A 21,728-nucleotide genomic window follows, 5' to 3' on the forward strand; every position below is an offset into this window, starting at 1 on the left:
CTTTTTCAGTTTGACAATACCCAGAGAGAAATACAGCATGTTTTCAGGCCGCGTGCGGTGGCTTTCGGCTGTAATCCCAGCACTTTGGGAGGCCAAGGCGGGTGGATCACCTGAGGTCAGGAGTTTTTGAGACCAGCCTGACCAACATGGTGAAACCTCAGTGTCTACTAAAAATAAAAAATTAGCCGAGCGTGGTGATGCATGCCTGTAATACCAGCTACTCAGGAGGCTGAGGCAGATCACTTGAGCCCAGGAGGCAGAGGTTGCAGTGAGCCGAGATCACACCATTGGACTCCAGCCTGGGCAACAACAGTGAAATTCTGTCGGAAAGGGAAAGGGAAAAGAAAAGGGAAAGGAAGCGAAAGAAAGCAAAAGAAAAGAGAGAAGAGAAGAGAAGACAACAGCATGTTTTCAAGTAATTCTGAATTAAGATAGTTAGAAGTCACCACTTTTTCAGTAGACCCCTTAATGAACTCTTCTCTGAAGCTACAACAAACCAGGATAAGAATTATCCAGACTACCCCTAAATAGAAGCTCAGAACTCAAGTTGTTTTTTGTTATTTTTCTCTTTTCTACTGCTCTACTTATTCTAATCCCATGTACTTTATAAGGGTAAAAGTTGCTTGGAATGGAACTGCTACTACTATAATAGTAATAAACAATTTCTGGTTTTGCTACTACCATTACAGTAATAGTGTCTGCTCTTCTTACAGCACAGATGGTTATTTCCCTCACACTCAGGACTTAAGCTAGTGAAAACTGGAAGTTAAATTTTAACTTCCATAAATTCCTTACAAGTGATCTTTCACCAGTATCAAGGTGAATTTATTATTACTGTATTCATAAAGCAGACATCATGACACATCAAGAAGCCGGTATGGGTGCTAAACAGCCAGTATGAGTTCTCTCACTGGGAGAAAGGAGAACTTATATCAAATTAGGAATTATTTGTTATATTCATTCCTACATGTCCCACATTATTATATCCTCATGAACAGGGATCCTTTCCAAATCTAGGGAATTCAACCAGGGCTAAAACCAAAGCAAACCTTAAAACTGTTAAATTTGCAGGTGCACATTAATAAGATTATTAGGAAGACAGCTGTGATGCCATAGCATTCAGGTAGCAATTTCAATAAAATGCAGCAAACGTGAAAATACTTATTCACATTGTGTTTAGAAGAGAAAATTTAATATTCAGATCCTTCTGTAAACAAATGTCAACTATGCCTAGTCCCTATCAATTTTATGGATTAATCATAATTTGTCTCTTCATATCCTGTTTCCCAAATCTTGCTGATGTAATCTTATCCATTCCCTTATGCCCTTTCCCAATCTAAAAGCTTTTTTAAAAAATGATTTTTAAAACTTCAGATCATTTACATGGCTGAAAATACAAAGCAGAAAACCTTTATTATACCTCTGCCTGCACTATTCCAAGAAACTGATCTTCTAGTCAACAGAAAAATGGCTTCCAGTCTACCCAAACTGGTGCCATATTAATTTACGTGAACATAGATCTGTAAGCAATTGCTTAATACCAACTGTTTTGTTTTTGAGACAGGGTCTCACTCTGTTGCATAACCTTGAGTGCAACAGCATGATTATGGCTCACTGTATCCTTGACCTCTTGGGCTTGGTAATATCCTCCATCTCAGCCTCCACATGCCACCATGCCCAGCTAATGCTTAAAATTTTTTTGTAGCAATCAGGACTCGCTATGTTGCCCAGGCTGATCTCAAACTCCTTGGCTCAAGCAGATCTCTTCCTGCCTCAGCCTTCAAAAAAGCTAGGATTATAGGCGAGAGCCACAGTATGCAGACTATTTTTATTTTCATTTTTTGAGATGAAGTCTCGCTCTGTCTCCTAGGCTGGATACAGTGCAGTGGTGAGATCTCGGCCTCACTTCAACTTCCACCTCCCAGATTCAAGCGATTCTCCCACCTCAGCCCTCCAATTAGCAGAGACTACAGGCCTGCACCACTATGCCTGGCTAATTTTTTTATTTTCAGTAGAGATGGGGTTTCGCCATGTTGGCCAGGCTGGTCTCAAACTCCTAATCTCAGGTGATCCACCCGCCTCGGCCTCCCAGTGTGCTGGGATTACAGGTGTGAGCCATGTCCGGCCCCAGCCTACTTTAAAACAAATAGACCAAAATGTCAGCATTTCAAATGCTTCATATCCTTCAGTGCCATAATAGCCATGCAAGACAGATCAACCCAGTTCAAACTGGCACTCTGACCAAACACACAACTCATATCAATTATTATTTCAAAAGACTTGGCTTCAAATGACTGAGATAACAACTTTTAAGAAGGCACAGGTATATGTCCCACATACACTAAGAGCCATCACAAACTAGACATGGTAGCTCATGCCTGTAATCCCAATACTTAAGGAGGCTGAAGCAGAAGGATCACTTGAGGGCAGGAATTCCAGACCAGCCCAGACAACATGGGTGGTGGCATGAACCTATATGGTCCCAGCTACGCACACAGGAGGCTGAGGAGGGAGGATCCCTTAAGCCCAGGAGTTCAAGGGTGCAGTGAGCTAGGATTGTACCACTGCATTCCAGTCTGAGTCATGGGGTGAGACTTTGTCTCTTAAAAAAGCCATCGGAGCCAGGTGTGATGGCTTATGCCTATAATCTTAGCACTTTGGGAGGCCGAGGCAGGCAGATTACTTGAGGTCAGGTGTTTGTGACACGTCTGGCCAACATGGTGAAACCCCATTTCTACTAAAAATACAAAAATTAGGCTGGACACAGTGGCTCACGCCTGTAATCCCAGCACTTTCAGAGGTGAAGGTAGACGGATCATTTGAAGTCAAAAGTTCAAGAACAGTCTGGCCAACATGGCGAAACCCCATCTCTACCAAAAATACAAAAAATTAGCCAGGCACGGTGGTACACGCCTGTAATCCACATTACTTGGGAGGCTGAGGCAGAATCACTTGAACCCAGGAGGCAGAGGTTGCAACGAGCCAAGATCGCACCATTGTACTCCATCCTGGGTGACAGAGTGAGGCTCTGTCCTAAAAAAAAAAAAAAAAAAAAAAGAAAAGAAAAGAAAAGTTAGGACAGGCATGGTGGCCCACACCTATAATTCTAGCACTTTGGGAGGCTGAGGCAGGAGGATCCCTTGTGGCCAGGAGTTCAAGACCAGCCTAGGTAAAATACAGAGACACCGTCACCATATACATATGTACACACATAAAACTTAGCTGGGCGGCCGGGCACAGTGGCTCATGCGTGTAATCTCAGCTACTAGGGAGGCTGAGGCAGGATAAATCTCTTGAACCTGCGAGGCAGAGGTTGCAGTGAGCTGAGATCACGCCACTGCACTCCAGCCAGGGCAACAGTGCGAGACTTTGTCTCAAAAAATAAAAATAAAAAAATTAGCAAGGCATTGCGGTGCACACCTGCTGTCCCAGCTATTCAGGAGGCTGAGGCAGGAGGATCACCTGAGCCCAGGAGTTCAAGGCTACAGTGAGCTATGACTGCACCACTGTACTCCAGCCTCAACAACACACAGCAACACCCTGTCTCAAAAAACAAAAAAAAAAAGGAAAAAAAAAAGAAAGCAAAGTTAATAGCATAACAGAAAGAAAAAGCTAAAAGAGGCCAGGCATGGCGGCACACACCTGTAGTACCAGTTACTCAGGAGGCTGATGAAGGAGGAGAGATTGAGCCCAGTTCCAGGCTGCAATGAGCTATGATAGTGCCACTGCACTCCAGCCTGGGTGACAATGAGATCCTGTCTCTTTAATTAAAAAAAAAAAAAAAGGCTAAAAGGAAAATCCCAAGAATCAGAATCCACACAAATCCCTTTTATGCTCTATTCTATCTTTACTTCATACCCTCAACAGTACTTAACATTCAAATTTTTAAAAATCCGTATTACACTTAATCTAAAAAGTTCCTGTATTAAAAAAAAAAAAAAAAAAGCCCTTGCCAGAAGCCACTGCCATGCACTTGGACTTCCCAGCTGCCAAAACCTTGAGTCAAATAAACACCTTTCTTTGTTGGGTGCAGTGGCTCACACCTATAATCCCAGCACTTTGGGAGGCCAAGGCAGGTGGATCCATGAGGTCAGGAGACCAGCCTGACCAACATGGTAAAATCCCATCTCTATTAAAAATACAAAATTAGCCAGGCATGGTGGTGTGCACCTGTAATCCCAGCTACTCAGGAGGCTGAGGCAGGAGAATCACTTGAACCCAGGCAGCAGAGGTTGCAGTGAGCCGAGATTGCAACACTGCACTCCAGACTGGGCAACAGACTAAGACCCTGTCTCAAAACAAACAAACAACAACAAAAAATAAAATAAAATAAAAATAAAAATACCTTCCTTTATATAAATAGCACACCATTCCCAAAGAAGTGACATAATGTACTCTCTTAACCACTATTTTCAAATTAAGTTGCTGAACAGTTTATTTTTGAAGTTAGGAGAAATGCAGAAAACTTCCAATTCTAAGCCCAACTTAACTCACTTAGAGATTACTACTGAATATTTGAAGACTACACTAAAGCACGAAGAAAATAATACAGATGTTCTTAAAGGATATTCCAGTAGCCCAACTGATTATGACTTCTTCTAGAGTTTAACTTAAAAAAAAAAAGCCTTCACTTATAAAAGATCTTCAAATCTAATTCAAGTAAAGAAAAATGAGTGGGCCAATGGACCACTCATGGACCAATCAACATTTGGCAGGAATTCAAAGAACTTGCTACTCTGGAACCTAATTGAACTGAATATTATTTATTGTTGTAGAGGTGTAAAAATTTTGATGCCAATCTGATTAATTTCCAATCATGTCCAAATACAAAACTCAAGATGACACACTTTACCTAAAGCAAATTTTTTCATTAACACCAGCAAAACTAAATATAACTGCACCCATATAGGGGTATTTAGCTTATCTAAATACAACTGATTTCATATTCAGTTAGCCCATGGATAGGGAAAATGCATAAAGAATAATGCAAGTTAACATTCCCATTTAAAAACGGCCTGCAATTCCACATAATAGAAATTGTACACAAAACTATTAACCAGTCACCTAAGGGAGCATATCCCACGTTTTGTTGTTTTGTTTTGAAAGACAGGGTCTCACTCTGCTGCCCAGGCTTGAGTGCAGTGGTGCAATCATAGCTCACTGCAGACCTGGATCTCCCAGGCACAAGTGATCCTCCCTCCTAAGCCTCCCAAGTAACTGGGACTACACATTATTGCCCAGGCTGGCCTCAAACTCCTGAGCTCAAGTGATCCTCCCACTTCAGACTCCCAAAGTGCTGGGATTACAGGCATGATCCACCACACTGGGCCTCCCACAATTTTTCTGCAGATGGTAAGAGAACATAACACAATTAGATGTCCTCTCAGGCTCACACAATGATCACCAGCGCAAAATACTTGGGTAAACATTTTCTAGTGACAGTCTCTAGAGGGCAGACGGCACAGAAAGCAATACCAAAAAACCCAACTCTCCCGACAGAGGTTAACTAATGTACAATACATGTCTTAAAAAATGAAGCATTTCTTTTTGTCCTAATATTCCTAAAAACAACCAACTCCTATATTTACCTCCAAAGAGCAGAGCTGGAGAACAAGTGAAATCAGGTAAATGTTATCTGTGAGAATTCCTACACTTAAACTTCCATTAAGCAATTCAACTACTTCCATTTTTAAGGAAGTAAAATAATATTAAAAGGCCATCTATTTATTATACTCAAGTCTTCTACTTTGCAGATAAGGAAAGGTATGCAGACTAGGAAATTTGCTTAAAAATCAAATAAATTGCTTTGTTATTCATCTCTCAGGCAATATTTCTTCCAAAGAGAATATGGTGGGCCGGGCGCGGTGGCTCAAGCCTGTAATCCCAGCACTTTGGGAGGCCGAGACGGGCGGATCACGAGGTCAGGAGATCGAGACCATCCTGGCTAACACGGTGAAACCCCGTCTCTACTAAAAATACAAAAACTAGCCGGGCGAGGTGGCGGGCGCCTGTAGTCCCAGCTACTCCGGAGGCTGAGGCAGGAGAATGGCATAAACCCGGGAGGCAGAGCTTGCAGTGAGCTGAGATCCGGCCACTGCACTCCAGTCCGGGCGACAGAGCAAGACTCCACCTCAAAAAAAAAAAAAAAAAAAAAAAAAGAGAATATGGTAATGACCTAATTCCCACAATCTGGTATGGTCCCCCTTCCCTGCAAGTCACTGCCTAAATGAACCACTATTAAAATAGGAATGTACACTATGTACTAAGTGTGTACATGCATGCATGGAGTATGCATTTCTGTTAGAGAAGGGAGGAAGACATAGCAAAGTATGGGAATACTGAAACCCACTGTTCTCAAAAGCAAAAGGATATAAACATCATTCGTTAAACCTCATTATTTGCTCTGAAGATTTAGATTACAGTTATGCCATACAGCAAAATTTTCTTTAAGACACAAACATATCACCTTCTAAGAAAGTTATTAACATGAGGCCTGGCACGGTGGCTCACATCTGTAATCCCAGCACTTTGGGAGACCCAGGTGGGTGGATCACCTGAGGTCAGGAGTTGAGACCAGCCTGGCCAACACGGTGAAACCCCATCTGTACTAAAAATACAAAAATTAGCCAGATGTGATGGTGGGCGCCCGTAATCCCAGCTATGTGCGAGGCTGAGGCAGGAGAATCGCTTGAACCCGGGAAGCAGAGGTTGCAGTGAGTCAAGATCACGCCACCGAACTCCAGCCTGGGCGACAAGAGCGAGACTCCATCTCAAAAAAAAAGAAAAGAAAGAGTTATTAGCATGAAACTTGAAAGACACCTGGTTCCCTTTAAACTTGGGCTTTGGGGCTATGAAAAGGAGACTCCCAAGAGCCTGGTCTCGACTATGCTAATCATGCTTGACATTGTAATTTGTCTAACTTATTTTCTAGTTACAAATTGGCATCCATTACTCCTTTTAAGACTTATCAGACTCCTCTTCAAAAATAGTGCTTCTACTCATTTTAAGCAAATTAGAACTACTAAATGAGCTCACTAATAAAGAAGCATATGATACAAAAAGCAAAGGAGAAGTTGGGCGCGGTGGCTCACACCTGTAATCCCAGCACTTTGGGAAGCAGAGGCGGGTGGATCACAAGGTCAGGAGTTTGAGACCAGCCAGGCCACCATGGTGAAACCAGTCTCTTAAAATACAAAAATTAAGCTGGGCGTGGTGGCACATGGCTATAATCCCAGCTACTCGGGAGGCTGAGGCAGGAAAATCACTTGAACCCAGGAGGCGGAGGTTGCAGTGAGCCGAGATCCCACCACTGCACTCCAGCCTAGGCGAGAGAGACTACGTCTCAAAAACAAACAAGAAGCTGGGCGCGGTGGCGACATACCTGTAATCCCAGCACTTTTTGGGAGGCCAAGGCAGGTGGATCACAAAGTCAAGAGATCGAGACCATCCCGCCAACATGGTGAAACCCCATCTCTACTAAAAATATAAAAACGAGCCGGGTGTGGTGGCACGTGCCTGTAATCTCAGCTACTCAGGAGGCTGAGGCAGGAGAATTGCTTGAACCTGGGAGGTGGAGGTTGCAGTGAGCCAGGATTACACCACTGCACTCCAGCCTGGCAAGAGTGAGACTCCCTCTCAAAGAAAAAACAAACAAACAAAAAGCAAAGGAGAAACAAAAAAGCAAAGGAAGGAGAACGTATGTTCAATAAAAATTTTTTTAAGCACTTGGTCAAGAGAAAATATAACATCAACACCTTTAAGCAAATTCTCCTCACTTCTTTGAACCAGGTAGGTCAATTATGTTTGTATTTTTAAAAATTATTTTAAGTGGGAAAAGTGAACATTTCTTCTAAATTTTTTTTTTTTTTTTTTGAGACGGAGTCTCGCTCTGTGGCCCAAGGCTGGAGTGCAGTGGCCAGATCTCAGCTCACTGCAAGCTCTGCCTCCCGGGTTCCCGCCATTCTCCTGCCTCAGCCTCCCGAGTAGCTGGGACTACAGGCGCCCGCCACCTCACCCGGCTAGTTTTTTTTGTATTGTTAGTAGAGACAGGGTTTCACCGTGTTAGCCAGGAGAGTCTCGATCTCCTAACCTCGTGATCCGCCCGTCTCGGCCTCTCAAAGTGCTGGGATTACAGGCTTGAGCCACCGCGCCCGGCCTTCTTCTAAATTTTAATCATAGTAGTTCCAAAGACCCTGAATCAGTTTGATGTTAGCTGCTTATCCACATTGTCATTCTCTTAAAATACTCTTAATATGAACAACTAATTCTCTTAAAATTCTCTTAATATAAATATACTAAATTTGCCAATAAAAATCTTTGCATAGGAAACAAATGAGTTACCTTTAGTGTGATATACAATAGCAGCCCTCAGGTCAAATGAACCCCAGCTATCATTCCTTTCTAGGCCTCTCTGGTATCTCTGTTCTTTGGCAGAGCCTAACAAAGTGTTCGTAGGAGAGGCCAGAGGATTTTGATTTTCTATCTCGTAGTCCTTTGAGAGAAACACTAAAGCACCTTGACTACTGGTGTCTGCTTTCTGCAGGTCACCTATATGACTGGGTTCCAAAGATAAGGCTCCACTCTCACTAGTAGTCCCAGATTTTAGAATGCTACCCAGAACTTGAGGACTAGTCCGTTTCTCCAGCTCATAAGCCTTGGGAAACACAGGATGCTCAGTTCCTGAGGGAATTATTTCAGCACCCTGTGAAACCAAAGTGGCAGGATATTCTCCTTGAAATGTCACCTCCATCACTTTATGCTCTGATGACTTCCCAATACCAGTCTCAGGGCCAGCACTGGGCTCATTTATAAATGATAAACCCCACTGATTCTGGAAGATATCCCCCAGGTTTTGCTGATCTGTCTGAGAGGGCAGATCCACTTGTGCTGTGCTCAACAGCATAGTTTGCATATTTGAAGGATAGATAAAAAGGCTAGTCTTAATTTGTTCAACAGCTGCTGAAGTTAGATTCATGTCCTGGAGAACTGAATCTGTCCCAGAAGAGATGGGTGTTAGAGTATTAGCAGCAGTAGTTAGCAGTGGCTGACCCCCTGGAGGATAAACATTTGCATCAGTTCCTGCTAAAACAGGCCCATTAGAAAAGTTGGCAGAAGTAACAGATTTCAGCGCTGACATAGGGACCTGGGACAAGCGACTTGATGATTGGGTCTGAGTTTCCCCAGTAGATGATGATGATGATGATGATGAAGTTGGTGACACAGAAGAGTTCTGTATAGTTTTGTTGAGGTTTTCCTTAACTTTGCTTGCATAACTAATTTTAGGAACTATTTTAGCACTGCTATTGTCCACTGGAAAAACTGGGGGTGGTTTAAATAGGGTCCATGAGTCCTCTTTGGAGGCAACAGCTGAAGCATGCTTTCCTTTGGGCCGATCATCAAACTTTTTGCTGCTCACACCAGGTTTACTATCTGAGTTTTTCCGAAGCATATCACCCACAGCAGGTTTTCCTCGACTTGTTCCTCCAGGCCCAGTTTCATACTTCCAAATGGGCTTCGAACCATCTACTCGATTTCCCTTTTGTTCACTATAGTCAGGCTTGAAAGTTTCAAGTCCCTGTTTTAAGGTTGGGACACTGGTCTCTTGTTGCATTATTTTGTCCTGTACTATATTAAGGTTTTCACAACCCTTGGCACTATTGCGCCTAGCTTTCCTTTTTTTAGGAGTTGTATATCCACTCTCAGATCCACTACCATCATTATCTGCTCCTTTACCCATATAACCATTAGTAATATAGCCAGAATTATTTGTTACCACACCATTTGGAATTGGTATAGTATCAGACTTATCTACAGACTGGTTCTCTCCAGATTTATTTTCATAAGACTTCCCATTCTTTTTGTCCATACTGTTTTTCTGAATGAAATTCTTCGTTTTAATTCCTGCTTTCCCAAAGGTGTTGGCCTTTACAGTCTGCTTCAGGCTAGTGTCTACAACTTGCTGGTTGCCATTGAGGACCCTGGAAATAGGGTTGGTGGCTTCATCAGAATTCAGGTTCTTTAAAGATATTTCTCTTTCTCCAGCATTACCGTTTAGTTCACCATAGCCTAGGGGAGGGAAAAAAACGGTTTATTTAAAAAAAAAAAATCACAACATGTAAATTACACTAATACCTAACATTTAAGAACTGTTTATTTACTCTATGCTAGACACTATGCTATGAACTGTAGCTTTATATTATTCCACATCTCTATGAGAAGACACTTGTCAGCCCCATTTTACAGACTAGGAAATGCAATCTACTGCTAAGCAAAGCAAGAGGTAGAACTGAGCCAAGATTCACAGCAAAGTCTGAGGCCAGAAAAAACAAGACCTCTTAAGCAGTATGCCAAATACCTCTCATCTAACAGAATCAATCTACCCATCACTCTCACAAGGCTGTTATAAAATTTTCTTTTTTTTTTGAGACGGAGTCTCGCTCTGTCGCCCAGGCTGGAGTACAGTGGCGGGATCTCGGTTCACTGCAACCTTCGCCTCCTGGGTTCATGCCATTCTCCTGCCTCAGCCTCCAGAGTAGCTGGGACTACAGGCGCCCGCCACCACGCCTGGCTAATGTTTCTTGGATTTTTAGTAGAGATGGGGTTTCACTGTGTTAGCCAGGATGGTCTTGATCTCCTGACCTCGTGATTCGCCAGCCTCGGCCTCCCAAAGTGCTGGGATTACAGGCGTGAGTCATGCACCCGGCCTAAAATTTTCTTTACAATTCAGAGCAGAGATACTCTCTGGGCAAAAATCAAGTTTTATTGAAACAGTAATTATTACAAGGAAATTAAAGGCTTCATTTCTACAAAACCATAAATAGGTGGTAGTCACTATCAGCAGTTTCCAATGCATCTATCAGACAACTATCTAAAACGTGTGAACTTTTTCTAAAGTATTCTTAAATTTCATTTTGACATTTCCCAGATATTGGATCACACCGTTAATACGTGAAACTAAAATATCTATGCCCCAATGTTTCTAACCTTTATAAAACATATTTTCTTCATTTTACATTTAGATAAAGAGACTTTGAGAGATGAAGTAAATTGTCAATCCTGACAATTGACAGAATTCCAGTTCTGTCAGTGGAAATCTGACCTTCAGTCTATCTGCAATCCATGGTTTCCTACCACTATGCAATACTGCCTTGACTCAAAAGATGCGATGAGAAAATATTTAACAAAACTACAATAAAAAGGATCTAATTTTTTAGTGTTATGGTATTCAGGTTTAATTAAAAACCGTCAACTGCCAGTGGCTCATGTCTGTAATCCTAGCACTTTGGCAGGCCAAGGCAGGCAGACTGCTTGAGTTCAGGAGTTCAAGACCAGCCTGGGCAACACGGAGAAACCCTGTCTTTACTAAAAACACAAAAATTAGCTGGGCGTGGGGCATGTGCCTATACTCCCAGCTGGGGCTGCTAAGGGAGGAGGATAGCTTGAACCTCGGAGGTCGAGGCTTCAGTGAGCAGGTACTGAGATGGCACCACTGCCTTCTAGCCTGGGTGACAAAGTGAGACCCTCTCTCAAGGAAAAAAAAAACCTTCAACCACCATAAAAAGTCAATTCTATTATAGCTAATGCAAATAGTTTTCCACTATAACAAAATGGTGCTATTAGTTATCTACCTTTTTATGAAATGTTCATAAAAGCATCCTGAGGTCAACTCATTAGAAACAGATATACAGGCTAGGTGCAGTGGCTAATGCCTATAATCCCAGCACTTTGGGAGGCCAAGGTGGGTGCATCATTTGAGGTCAGGAGTTCGAGACCAGCCTGATCAACATGGTGAAACCCCGTCTCTAAAATACAAAATTACAAATACAAATAAAATACAAAATTACAAATACAAAGCTAAAAATACAAAATTAGCCAGGCATGGTGGTGCACGCCTGTAATCCCAGCTACTTGGGGGGCTGAGGCAGGAGAATAGCTTGAATCTGGGAGGCGGAGGTTGCAGTGAGCCCAGATTGGGCCATTGCATTCCAGCCTGGACAAGAAGAGCAAAACTCTGTTTCAAAAAACAAAAAACACACAATAGGATACTCCACATATTTAAGGCAGCAGAAATGAGGAGTATAATAGAAATACTGCTATTTTTATAAGTCTGAGAATCATTGTTCCAAAATAACTTAATGTATAAGTCTATCAGATTCACAACAAGATTTACTCATTCTACATTAGAAAAAAAGGTACAATGGCCGGGTGCAGTGGCTCAGCCTCCTTTGGAAGGCTGAGGCAGGAGGATCATGAGGTCAGGAGATCGAGACTATCCTGGCTAACACGGTGAAACCCCATCTCTACTAAAAATGCAAAAAAATTAGCCGGGCGTGGTGGCAGGCGCCTATAGTCCCAGCTACTCAGGAGGCTGAGGCAGGAGAATGGCGTGAACCTGGGAGGCAGAGCTTGCAGTGAGCCCAGATCGCGCCACGGCACTCCAGCCTGGGCGACAGAGCAAGACTCCGTCTCAAAAGAAAAAAGAAAGAAAGTACAAATACTAAAACTGAACAAATAAAGGCATTCTTCTACTGTATTAAAGTAACCCAAGAAAACATATTCAAGGCATAATCATTCCTAAAACAGACTGGCACAAAACTTGTACCACGAGATAATACATCTTATAAGAGTTATTTTTTTCCTTTCTTTTTTGAGACACAGTCTCACTCTGTGGCCCAGGCTGGAGTGCAATGGTGTGATCCCGGCTCACCACAACCTCTGCCTCGCAGGTTCAAGAGATTCTCCTGACTCAGCCTCCCAAGTAGATGGGATTACAGAGGCATGCACCACAATGCCTGGTTTCGCCACGTTGGCCTAGCTGGTTTCAAACTCTTGACCTCAAGTGATCCACCTGCCTTGGCCTCCCAAAGTGCTGGGATTACAGGTGAGAGCCACCACACCAACCTCTTAAGATTTCTTAGAACTCTTAAAGAGTTCTTAGATTCCACAGGGTTACATTTTTAAAAATTTTTTGGCTGCTGGAAAAGCTATGATAGCTGATCAAATCAAATTTTTGGTGGCAAAATTTAACTATGAAACAGGAAGAAAGAGATTATTGTTTAGGATGTTTTCTAAAAGCTTATTTTTTCCTCAGAAAAATGCCAGGAGCAGTGGCTCACATCTGTAATCCCAGCACTTTGGGATCCCAGGCAGGTGAATCATTTGAGGTCAGGAATTTGAGAACAGTCTGGCCAATATGGTGAAGTCCCACCTCTACTAAAAATAAAAAAAAAAAAATTAGCTGGACATGGTAGCGTACTCCTGTAATCTCGGCTACTCAGGGGGCTGAGGCAGGAGAGTCGCTTGAACCCGGGAGGCAGAGGTTGCAGTGAGCTGAGATCATGCCACTGCACTCTGGCCTAGGCCACAGAATGAGACTCCGCCTCAAAAAAAAGAGAAAGGAAACAAAGAAAAGCAGAAAGTCCCCTAAATAAAGGCTGTCATCATTTTTAACAGATACAACTTGGAAACAGTTGGAAACCAGCTGTTATGTTTTAAATAATCTTTTGCATTGACATTCATTAATTTCATAGTACAACTTTTTGCTTTTAAGTTTCTTGTTCCTTTAATGTTGTCCTGTTGCAGGAATTCAAGCCACATTTAAAAAATTCAAAAATGTAACATACATTACCTAACTCTGGAGGGAATACAAGACTACCTATATCATTTAACATACCAACAGGTTAAACAAAGGTTTGTATCCTTGGGTCCATTAGTCACAACTTTTCAGATTTCAATTACAGATGAGCAACCTGAAATAGCAAAAAATCCAATCTCCAAACTGAGCTGAACCAAAACTAACTAGCATAATTCTTCCTAAGATTCTAGTTTGTAGTGACTCAGCTATTAGAATTCACCAAACAATGAAAAAACGGCTTAGAAGCCACTGTGCTCCCACCTGCAAGTTTTAATATAATAACAAAAAAAAAGAAAATCTCGTTTAACTACATAAAACTTTCCTCATGACAACCTTGTTGATATGTATAAAGTATGCCAGAAATTTTTTTACATCTAAGAAAAATGTAAACATTATAGAATAAATTTAAGAAATTAAAGAACTCCTAGCGCTTTTATTATTTAGGGCTGCTTATACATACTAATCCTACTTTCAAAAGACTCAGCAAAACTTGAGTCCTTATAAATCTAGCTTTTCAATTAGAAACAAATTACTCAACACATTTGGCCTTCTCTTGCGCCCTCTTCTGGATAAACAAAAAAAAAAACTGTTTCTCTTTAGGTTTGTGAGTAATGGGTTACAAAAGCCTACCTCAACATGTTAAATAAATTTCAAAAATATTGTAATATTTTCTTAGTTATTAACATAATGCATGTCAAAGCAACAGTACTGTGACCAAACCACACACTCGCCCCAAATTGTTTATACTCTGTCAAAACTAATTCCAGTTTCCTCCTCTTTATCCACGTCTTCCAAGATAAGAAATATTTGGAGGAATACCACCTTGAATGGTTTAGGGGCTGCTTCTACATGTAGAGAGAAGTCTTGCAAAAGTATATTAACCTGACCGATGAAATATAATTTTTCAGTCTCAACAGTAATATTGCCTTATGCAGCCATAATACGGTAGTATTTTCTCATCTTTTGAACGAGAGCTAATGCTAAAAAAATCTAGTTATGTAGTCCCTAACAGTTTTTAAACTGCTCCAAATCTTTAGGATTAAACACCTAACTCGTGTGTTAAGTGTTCACTTCTGTTGCATACCATCGGGTCCCTAACGAACTCCCAAAATGGAAAATCTGACATTCTAATTTCAGTCTTCAAGTTACAATCTGCAATAAAAAAAAAAGCACTTAGTTTTTCTCCAGCTCTCAACAATTCCTTCTATCAAATTTGATACGCTGGGTTTAACATACGCTTTATGATTCCTTTCTCTTCGATTTATAAAGAGCCCTTATTTTTTAAAATCTGCGTGGGTTATAAACTTTTAAACTTACTTCTCGTGAAATACTTTCTTACATGACTTTTACCCTCCATTTCTCGTTTGTTAATATTAGTTTGGGGATCAATATCGATTTTAAAATACGAAAAAACACCTTTCTTTTTAACATGGAGAGAAGCCTCATCCGAGGCAAGATGGTAGTAATCTAACCTCATGCATGAGCCACTCGGGTTCACCCTTAAGGACAAGAAAAGGGGTCAAAAAGCTCGCCCTCCTCCTCATCCTAACATTTTAAAAAATCCCTCACCTCAAAGACACTACCCAAGCTCAGAAGGTAAGTGCCGGGTGGGGAGGGGAATGGAACAAGGTTTTTGTTTTGTTTTGTGTTTTTTTTTTTTTTTTTGTAGAAAATGAGCTGCTAGAAGGAAAAGGCCCAAGTGAAAGCCTCAGAGGCGGAGTCGTGAGCGAACCTGGCAGGAGACGAGGTTCCTGTGGCAGAGAAACTCGTGACCGGGGAGCTGGGTTCCCGCTGGGTACCCCACCCGGCCTCAGGCACCGCCTCTACCCAAAATGAATCCCCCCGCCGCCCCCGCAGGCCTCCTGCCCCTAGGAGCGCCGCGGCCGCCGCCGCCGCCCGCGGCCTCCTTCCCCCTCAGCTCCGCTTCGAGGCCGGCTCCCCGCCCCGACTGCCCGCGCCGCCCGCCGCACCCGGGAGCGGGAAACGCGGCCGCTGGCGCGCGGGGCCTCGCGCAGGCCGCTCCCCTCGTGGCCGCTTCCCTCCCCCACCCCAACCGCCCCCGCCCCTCACCCCAGGGACCCGCCCGGGGCCTCGTGCCGCCACCGGGTTACACAACCCCGGCCGGTGACGGGGGAGGGGCGGCCGCGGAGCGGGGGGGCGGTGGCGCCGCCCCCGCAGTGCAGGGGGCGAGGCGGCGGCCGGTGGTGATCCCGGGTCACCCAGCTCCGACGCGCCGTGTGGCCCTCGACACCCTTCCCCCTCCGCTCCTCAGTGGGCCGGAGTCGGTGACAGGAATCGGCTTCCAACATGGCGGACAGGAAGCGGCCCCGCGAGGAGGAGAGAACATTCCAGCCGCGCCGGCTCTGGGGGGAGCGGGCCCAGGGCACCAGCCTCGGGAGGAGCCGCTGGGCAAGACTGCGGGGTTCGGCGCCCAAAAAGGGCGTTTAGTGGTGGAAACGATCCGTGAGATGAAGGGTCCCAGCAGCCCCCCCCCAACAAGATGGGGAGCCCCAAGGCCACAGGTGGGCTTGGCGTGGCGGGTGAGGGGCACTTCCTCAACTCAGCCTACCTACCCACCCCTCGCCGCCTGCAAAAGGGTCTCGCGACACCATCCGAGGCGGGATTCGCTAGGCCTTCCTGAGTTACACCTCGAGGGATTTTTTGGGGGGTAGGTTTACCCCATCTCAGGGCCCCCATATTGAGGTAACTCCAGGGACGCAGGGAGGTGAATGGGAAAAGAATAAAGAGGTTGGACTTGCAAGGCCGACCCAGTGGGTCTCCCTTCAGCCGGGGCGGGGGCCGGGAAGGTCACGCTGGCCTGGCTGGGCCTCTCCCATGCTGGAGGGAAGGAGAGGGCGCTGCAAACCCCATTGCTCAGCCCGAGCCCTAGAATGAAAGGGGCATCCCCAGAGCCGGAGGGCACACACACACACACATCCCGACCCCGTCCGCGCTTTTCGGATCCAGCCCCACCCCCATCTCCCTGTCCTCCACCCCCAACCCCCTTCCCCCACCCGTCCTCCCTCCCAGACCTGTTTTCTTCTTCGGCGTTTCCTGGTGCTGCTGGAGGGTGTGTTTCTGCTCATGTTTCAGCGGCTTTGGCTGGGCCTTGGGGCTGCCCTCGGCTCCATGCTGCAGGTATTGGTGAGGCTGCTGGTGATGATGGTGGTGGTGGTGGTTGTGGCTGTGGTTGTAGAAATAATAATGGTGGTGGTGGTGCGGCTGCTGCTGCTGCTGCTGAGAGTGATGGTGCGGATGGTGGTGGCTGTGATGGTGCTGAGGCTGTGGCTGGCCGGGCTTCTCCTCCATTGAAAGCGGCTGGGACTCCCTGGCTGAGGCTGCGGGCTGCTGCACCGTCAGGATCTGAGACTGCTTCTCAGGGCTCACTCAGTATATCTGAGCGCGTCTCGCCAGCGCACTGGTTAACCGAGCGATTCTGCGAGATTGGCAGCCGCGCTCCAACAATCAGGAGCCACGCTGTACCGCAAGCCCCGCCCCCAGCTCAAATCCTCTTTCCTTCCCCTTCGCCGCTGCCGCCTGGCCAACGCTACTTACCCTGTGCAACCTCACAGGGCCGGGCTTTCAACGTCAGCACTATGGCTCTCTCTTCTGTCGCTTTCTCTCCTTCACCACGCAGTCTGCGAACAGCACTTTCTACACTCCTCACCGGCAAGCAAGCTCGTGTCGAGGGTAGCAGATTCCACTGGCGATTCCACTGGCGCTGGGAGCCATCTGTTGGTTTTGCACCTATTAGAATCTGGTGATTTTTTTGTTTTTTTTGTTTTTTGTTTTTTGTTTTTAATCCTTTTCCGGGTAACCAGAAAGGGAAGCTCAATTCCCTTAACCCTGAGACCACTAAAGGGGCAATACAAAAAGAGGAAATAAATACATTTTTAAGAATACAAGAGCTTCACAATCCAGTAGATCATTTTGTATTCTGGATTCATTTTGCTTTGTATTCATATGCTAATCTCTTCCTTTCCACGAAGGGATTATAGGGTTCCACAATGGGGTATCTGTGTAATTTTCTAAAAGGGCACAAAGGGTTTAAATCATTGTTTCTTTGTAGTTGGAGGCAAGGGAGAGCGGGAGGAATGAAAATCTACACTGAAGGTTGTGGGTTTTTTTTTTTTTTTTTAATTAAACTCTGCAGGTGAGGTCAACTGTGGCACCAAAATAGGTTTTAGAATATGAAGTTTCAAGAGCAAAGGAAGGGGAGAAAGAGCACTTGAAAGTTATTAAGTGGGATTTTTTTTTGGCACTTATGGAAAAAATGAAATTTAAAGAAATATTCTGTAGCGTGTTGTAGTGTAGATTTAACTTATCCTGCATTACCACATCACAATATGATTTTCAAAAGCAAATATTAGAGCCATGATAGTGGTTACTCAGGAAGGAAAAGGGTTGTGATGGGGAGGGACACAGGTTACTCTGATAATATTTCATTTTGGGGGCTAGGTGGTGATTATACATATATTTGGTGGTGATTATTTGTTAAACTGAATATACAGGTAAAATGTACTTTTCCCAATGTATGTTATAGGTTGGGGGATTTTTTTAATTGTAAAATATTCATAATATAAAACTTACCATCTTAATATTAAGTGTAGAGTTCAGGAGCATTAGGTACATTCATATTGTTGTAGAACCATGACCATCATCCATCTCCAGAACTTTTTCATCATTCCAACTGAAACTTCATACCCAATAAAAATAACTGTCCTTTCCCTCCTCCTTCCAACCCTTGATAACCACTGTTCTGTTTTCTGTCTCTACTAACTTGACTATTCTAGGTACCTCATTTAAGTGGGATTGTACCGTATTTGTCTTTTTGTGACTAGCGTTTTTGCGTAATGTCTTCAGAGTAGCATATATCGGAATTTCCCTCTTTTTTAAGGCTAATATTCCATTATATGTATATACCATATTTTGTTTATTCACTCAGCAGCGGACATACCGACTGTTTCCTCAATGTATGTTAAATTTTTGAATTTTTAAAATGTGGCTTGAATTCCTACAACAGGACAACATTAAAGGAACAATAAGCTTAAAAGCAAAAAGTTTATGCTATGAAATTAATGAATGTCAATGCAAAAGCTTATTTAAAACATAACAGCTGGTTTCCAACAATAAATGTCATTGAGTCCTGAAAACCATGACCAAATTTTGGCATGTTCTGTATAGTGAAGATTTGTATTGCCTTGCTAAAATTTTATTTTATTTTATTGAATTTTGAGATGGAGTTTTGCCCTTGTTGCCAAGGCTGGAGTGTAATGACATGGTCTCGGCTCATCGCAACCTCTGCCTCCCGAGTTCAAGCGATTCTCCTGCCTCAGCCCCTGAGTAGCTGGGATTACAGGCACGCGCCACCGTGTATTTAGTAAAATACAAAAAATACTAAAAATTTTGTATTTTTAGTAGAGATGGGGTTTCTCCATGTTGGCCAGCTGGTCTCAAACTCCTGACGTCAGGTGATCTGCCCATCTCAGCCTCCCAAAGTGCTGGGATTACAGACATGAGCCACTGGGCCCAGCCAGCCTTGCTAAATTTTAAAGAAAAACCTCTTTGGGGGTACATTTACCCAATTTTGAGAATGAAAACCCTAATAATAATATCATATCACAATAAATAAGTCTTTGCCATTGAATAATATTCTACCACATTTCCAATTATTAAAGAAAAAACAGGTCAGGTGTGGTGGCTCATACCTGTAATCCCAACGCTTTGGGAGACCAAGGCAGATCAGTTGACCCCAGCAGTTCAAGACCAGCCTGGGCAACATACAGAGACTCTCTCTACAAAAATTTTTAAAAATTAGCCTGGCATGGTGGTGTGTGCCTATAGTTGGGAGGCTGAGATGGGAGGATCACTTGAGCCCTCAAGGTGGAGGCTGCAGTGAGCTGTGATTGTGCCACTGTACTCCAGCCCGGGCAACAGAGCGAGACCCTATCTCAAAAAAAAAAAAAAAAAAAAAGGAAAAGAAAAGAAGAAAGAAAAGTATATATAAAATGTAGGATTATGTTGGTATTTTTTGTTGACTTAGACATTTAGTTGGAAGACTTGAATTTCTGAGTTCCAATTTCCCTGTCTAGGTTTTCTACATTAGGCTTGCAGGCAAACCAAAAGCACTCATTCTGTATCTCTGATTTATCACACTTTTGCCTGCCTTAGCTTTTCACTTACAGTTGTACTGACTGAGTTTAAGAAACTAAATCTTATTCTCAGATACTCTAGTTACTATGAATGTTGTCTTAGTAGTATGCAGTAGTATGGAGAAAGGCTTATGATATAATGTAAGAAAAAATGCAGAATATTACATTCTTGTATATATTAGAATCATAATCTTGAAGAACATGAATTTTAAAAATAAGAATGGAAATACAACAGTAAAACATAGACCTTTTTCTTCTTGATTTTTCTGAAGTTGTTGTATACAAAATATGTTTGGGATTTGCCATGAATGTTAAATATTCTATTATAATAATGCCCTAGGCTGGATGTGGTGGCGCACTCCTGTAATCCCAGCACTTTGGGAGGCCGAGGGGGGTGGATCACGAGGTCAGGAGATCTAGACCATCCTGGCCAACATGGTGAAACCCCATCTCTACTAAAAATATAAAAATTAGCTGGACACAGTGGCGCATGCCTATAATCCCAGCTGCTCAGGGAGCTGAGGCAGGAGAATCGCTTGAACCAGGGAGTCATCAGAGGTTGCAGTGAGCTGAGATTGTGCCACTGCACTTCAGCCTGGAGCCAGAGCGAGACTCCGTCTCAAAATAATAATAATAATAATAGTAATAATGCCCTAATACTAACCTTTTGTGAAAAGAAAATAACTGGTTCTACTTATTTCAAGCATGTTTTTATAAAATGGAATCTGCATTGACGAAAAAAACACAAGAAGGGAATATAGCATAAGTCTGATGAAATTATAGGGGCTTTTTTTTTTTAAACTTTCTCTGTATTCCAAATGTTCTTTAGTAGTTGTTACTTTTCATATACTTTTTCTTTTTTGAGATGGGTCTCACTGTGTTGTCCAAGCTGGAGTGCAGTGATGCCATCACGGCTCGCTGCAGCCTTGAACTTCCTAGCTCAGATGATCCTCTCACCTCAGCCTCCCAAGCTGGGACTACAGGCACATGCCACCATGCCTGGATGATTTTGGGTTTGTTTTGTTTTGTTTTGTTTTGTGTGTTTTTATTTTGTTTTGGTTTTGAGACACAGTCGCGTTCTCTCGCTCAGCCTGGAGTCCAGTGTTGCAATCTCGGCTCATTGCAACCTCTGTCTCTGAGGTTCCAGTGATTTTCTGCCTCAGCCTCCCAAGTAGCTGGGATTATAGTCATGAGCCACTGCACCTGGCCTTGTGGAAATTTTAAAAGTAATCTATTTTTGTATTTTTTTCTTATTTTTCCCCAAAGATCTCACAAGTCAATTTTTTTTCTTCAATTTCTGTTGACCAGAATCCAGAAGTCATTAGAAATTTTTGCATTTTTCTTTTTTCTTTTTTTTTTTTTTTTGAGACGGAGTCTCACTCCATCGCCAGGCTGGAGTGCAGTGGCATGATCTCAGCTCACTACAACCTTTGCCTCCTGGGTTCAAGTGATTCTCCTGCCTCAGGCTTCCAAGTAGCTGGGACTACAGGTGCCTGCCACCACACCCAGCTAATTTTTGTATTTTTAGTAGAGACGGGATTTCACCATGTTGGCCAGGATAGTCTCCATCTCTTGACCTCGTGATCCGCCCACTCGGCCTCCCAAAGTGCTGGGATTACAGGCGTGAGCCAGGGTGCCCAGCTACATTTTTTTCTCTTAATGAGAGTTCCCCAAAACCTGGATTCGCCTCTACTTATGGTCATTTTGGAATTCGACTTAGAAGTATTGTAATTGCAGTAAGTACTTTAAAGGATTATATTTCATAACAATACGGAAAAACATGGACACCAATAACTCAAGTACAAAAAGCAAAGCAAATTATATATATGTAGTATGACTGCATACAAAATATAAATTCAGGCTGGGTGCGTTGGCTCAGGCCTGTAATTCCAGGATTTTGGAAGACCGAGACGGGCAGATCACTTGAGGTCAGGTGCTCGAGA

The 21,728-nt window shown here is 43.3% G+C and overlaps 1 protein-coding gene across 1 annotated transcript in view; it reads right to left on the minus strand.

The window, feature by feature from the left end:
- Window positions 1-17,173, minus strand: part of NUFIP2 (nuclear FMR1 interacting protein 2) — a 38,749-nt gene extending 21,576 nt beyond the window's left edge. Inside the window, exons 1-2 of the mRNA XM_023183942.3 lie at window positions 16,666-17,173; window positions 8,341-10,065 (exon numbers count right to left, since the gene is read on the minus strand). Coding sequence (XP_023039710.1) covers window positions 8,341-10,065; window positions 16,666-16,942 — 2,002 coding nt within the window. The 5' untranslated portion in view covers window positions 16,943-17,173. The remainder of the gene's footprint in view (window positions 1-8,340; window positions 10,066-16,665) is intronic.
- Between the last annotated feature and the right edge of the window lie 4,555 nt (window positions 17,174-21,728).

Source organism: Piliocolobus tephrosceles, chromosome 16, assembly GCF_002776525.5.
Source record: "Piliocolobus tephrosceles isolate RC106 chromosome 16, ASM277652v3, whole genome shotgun sequence".
NCBI classification, from domain to species: Eukaryota; Metazoa; Chordata; class Mammalia; order Primates; family Cercopithecidae; genus Piliocolobus; species Piliocolobus tephrosceles.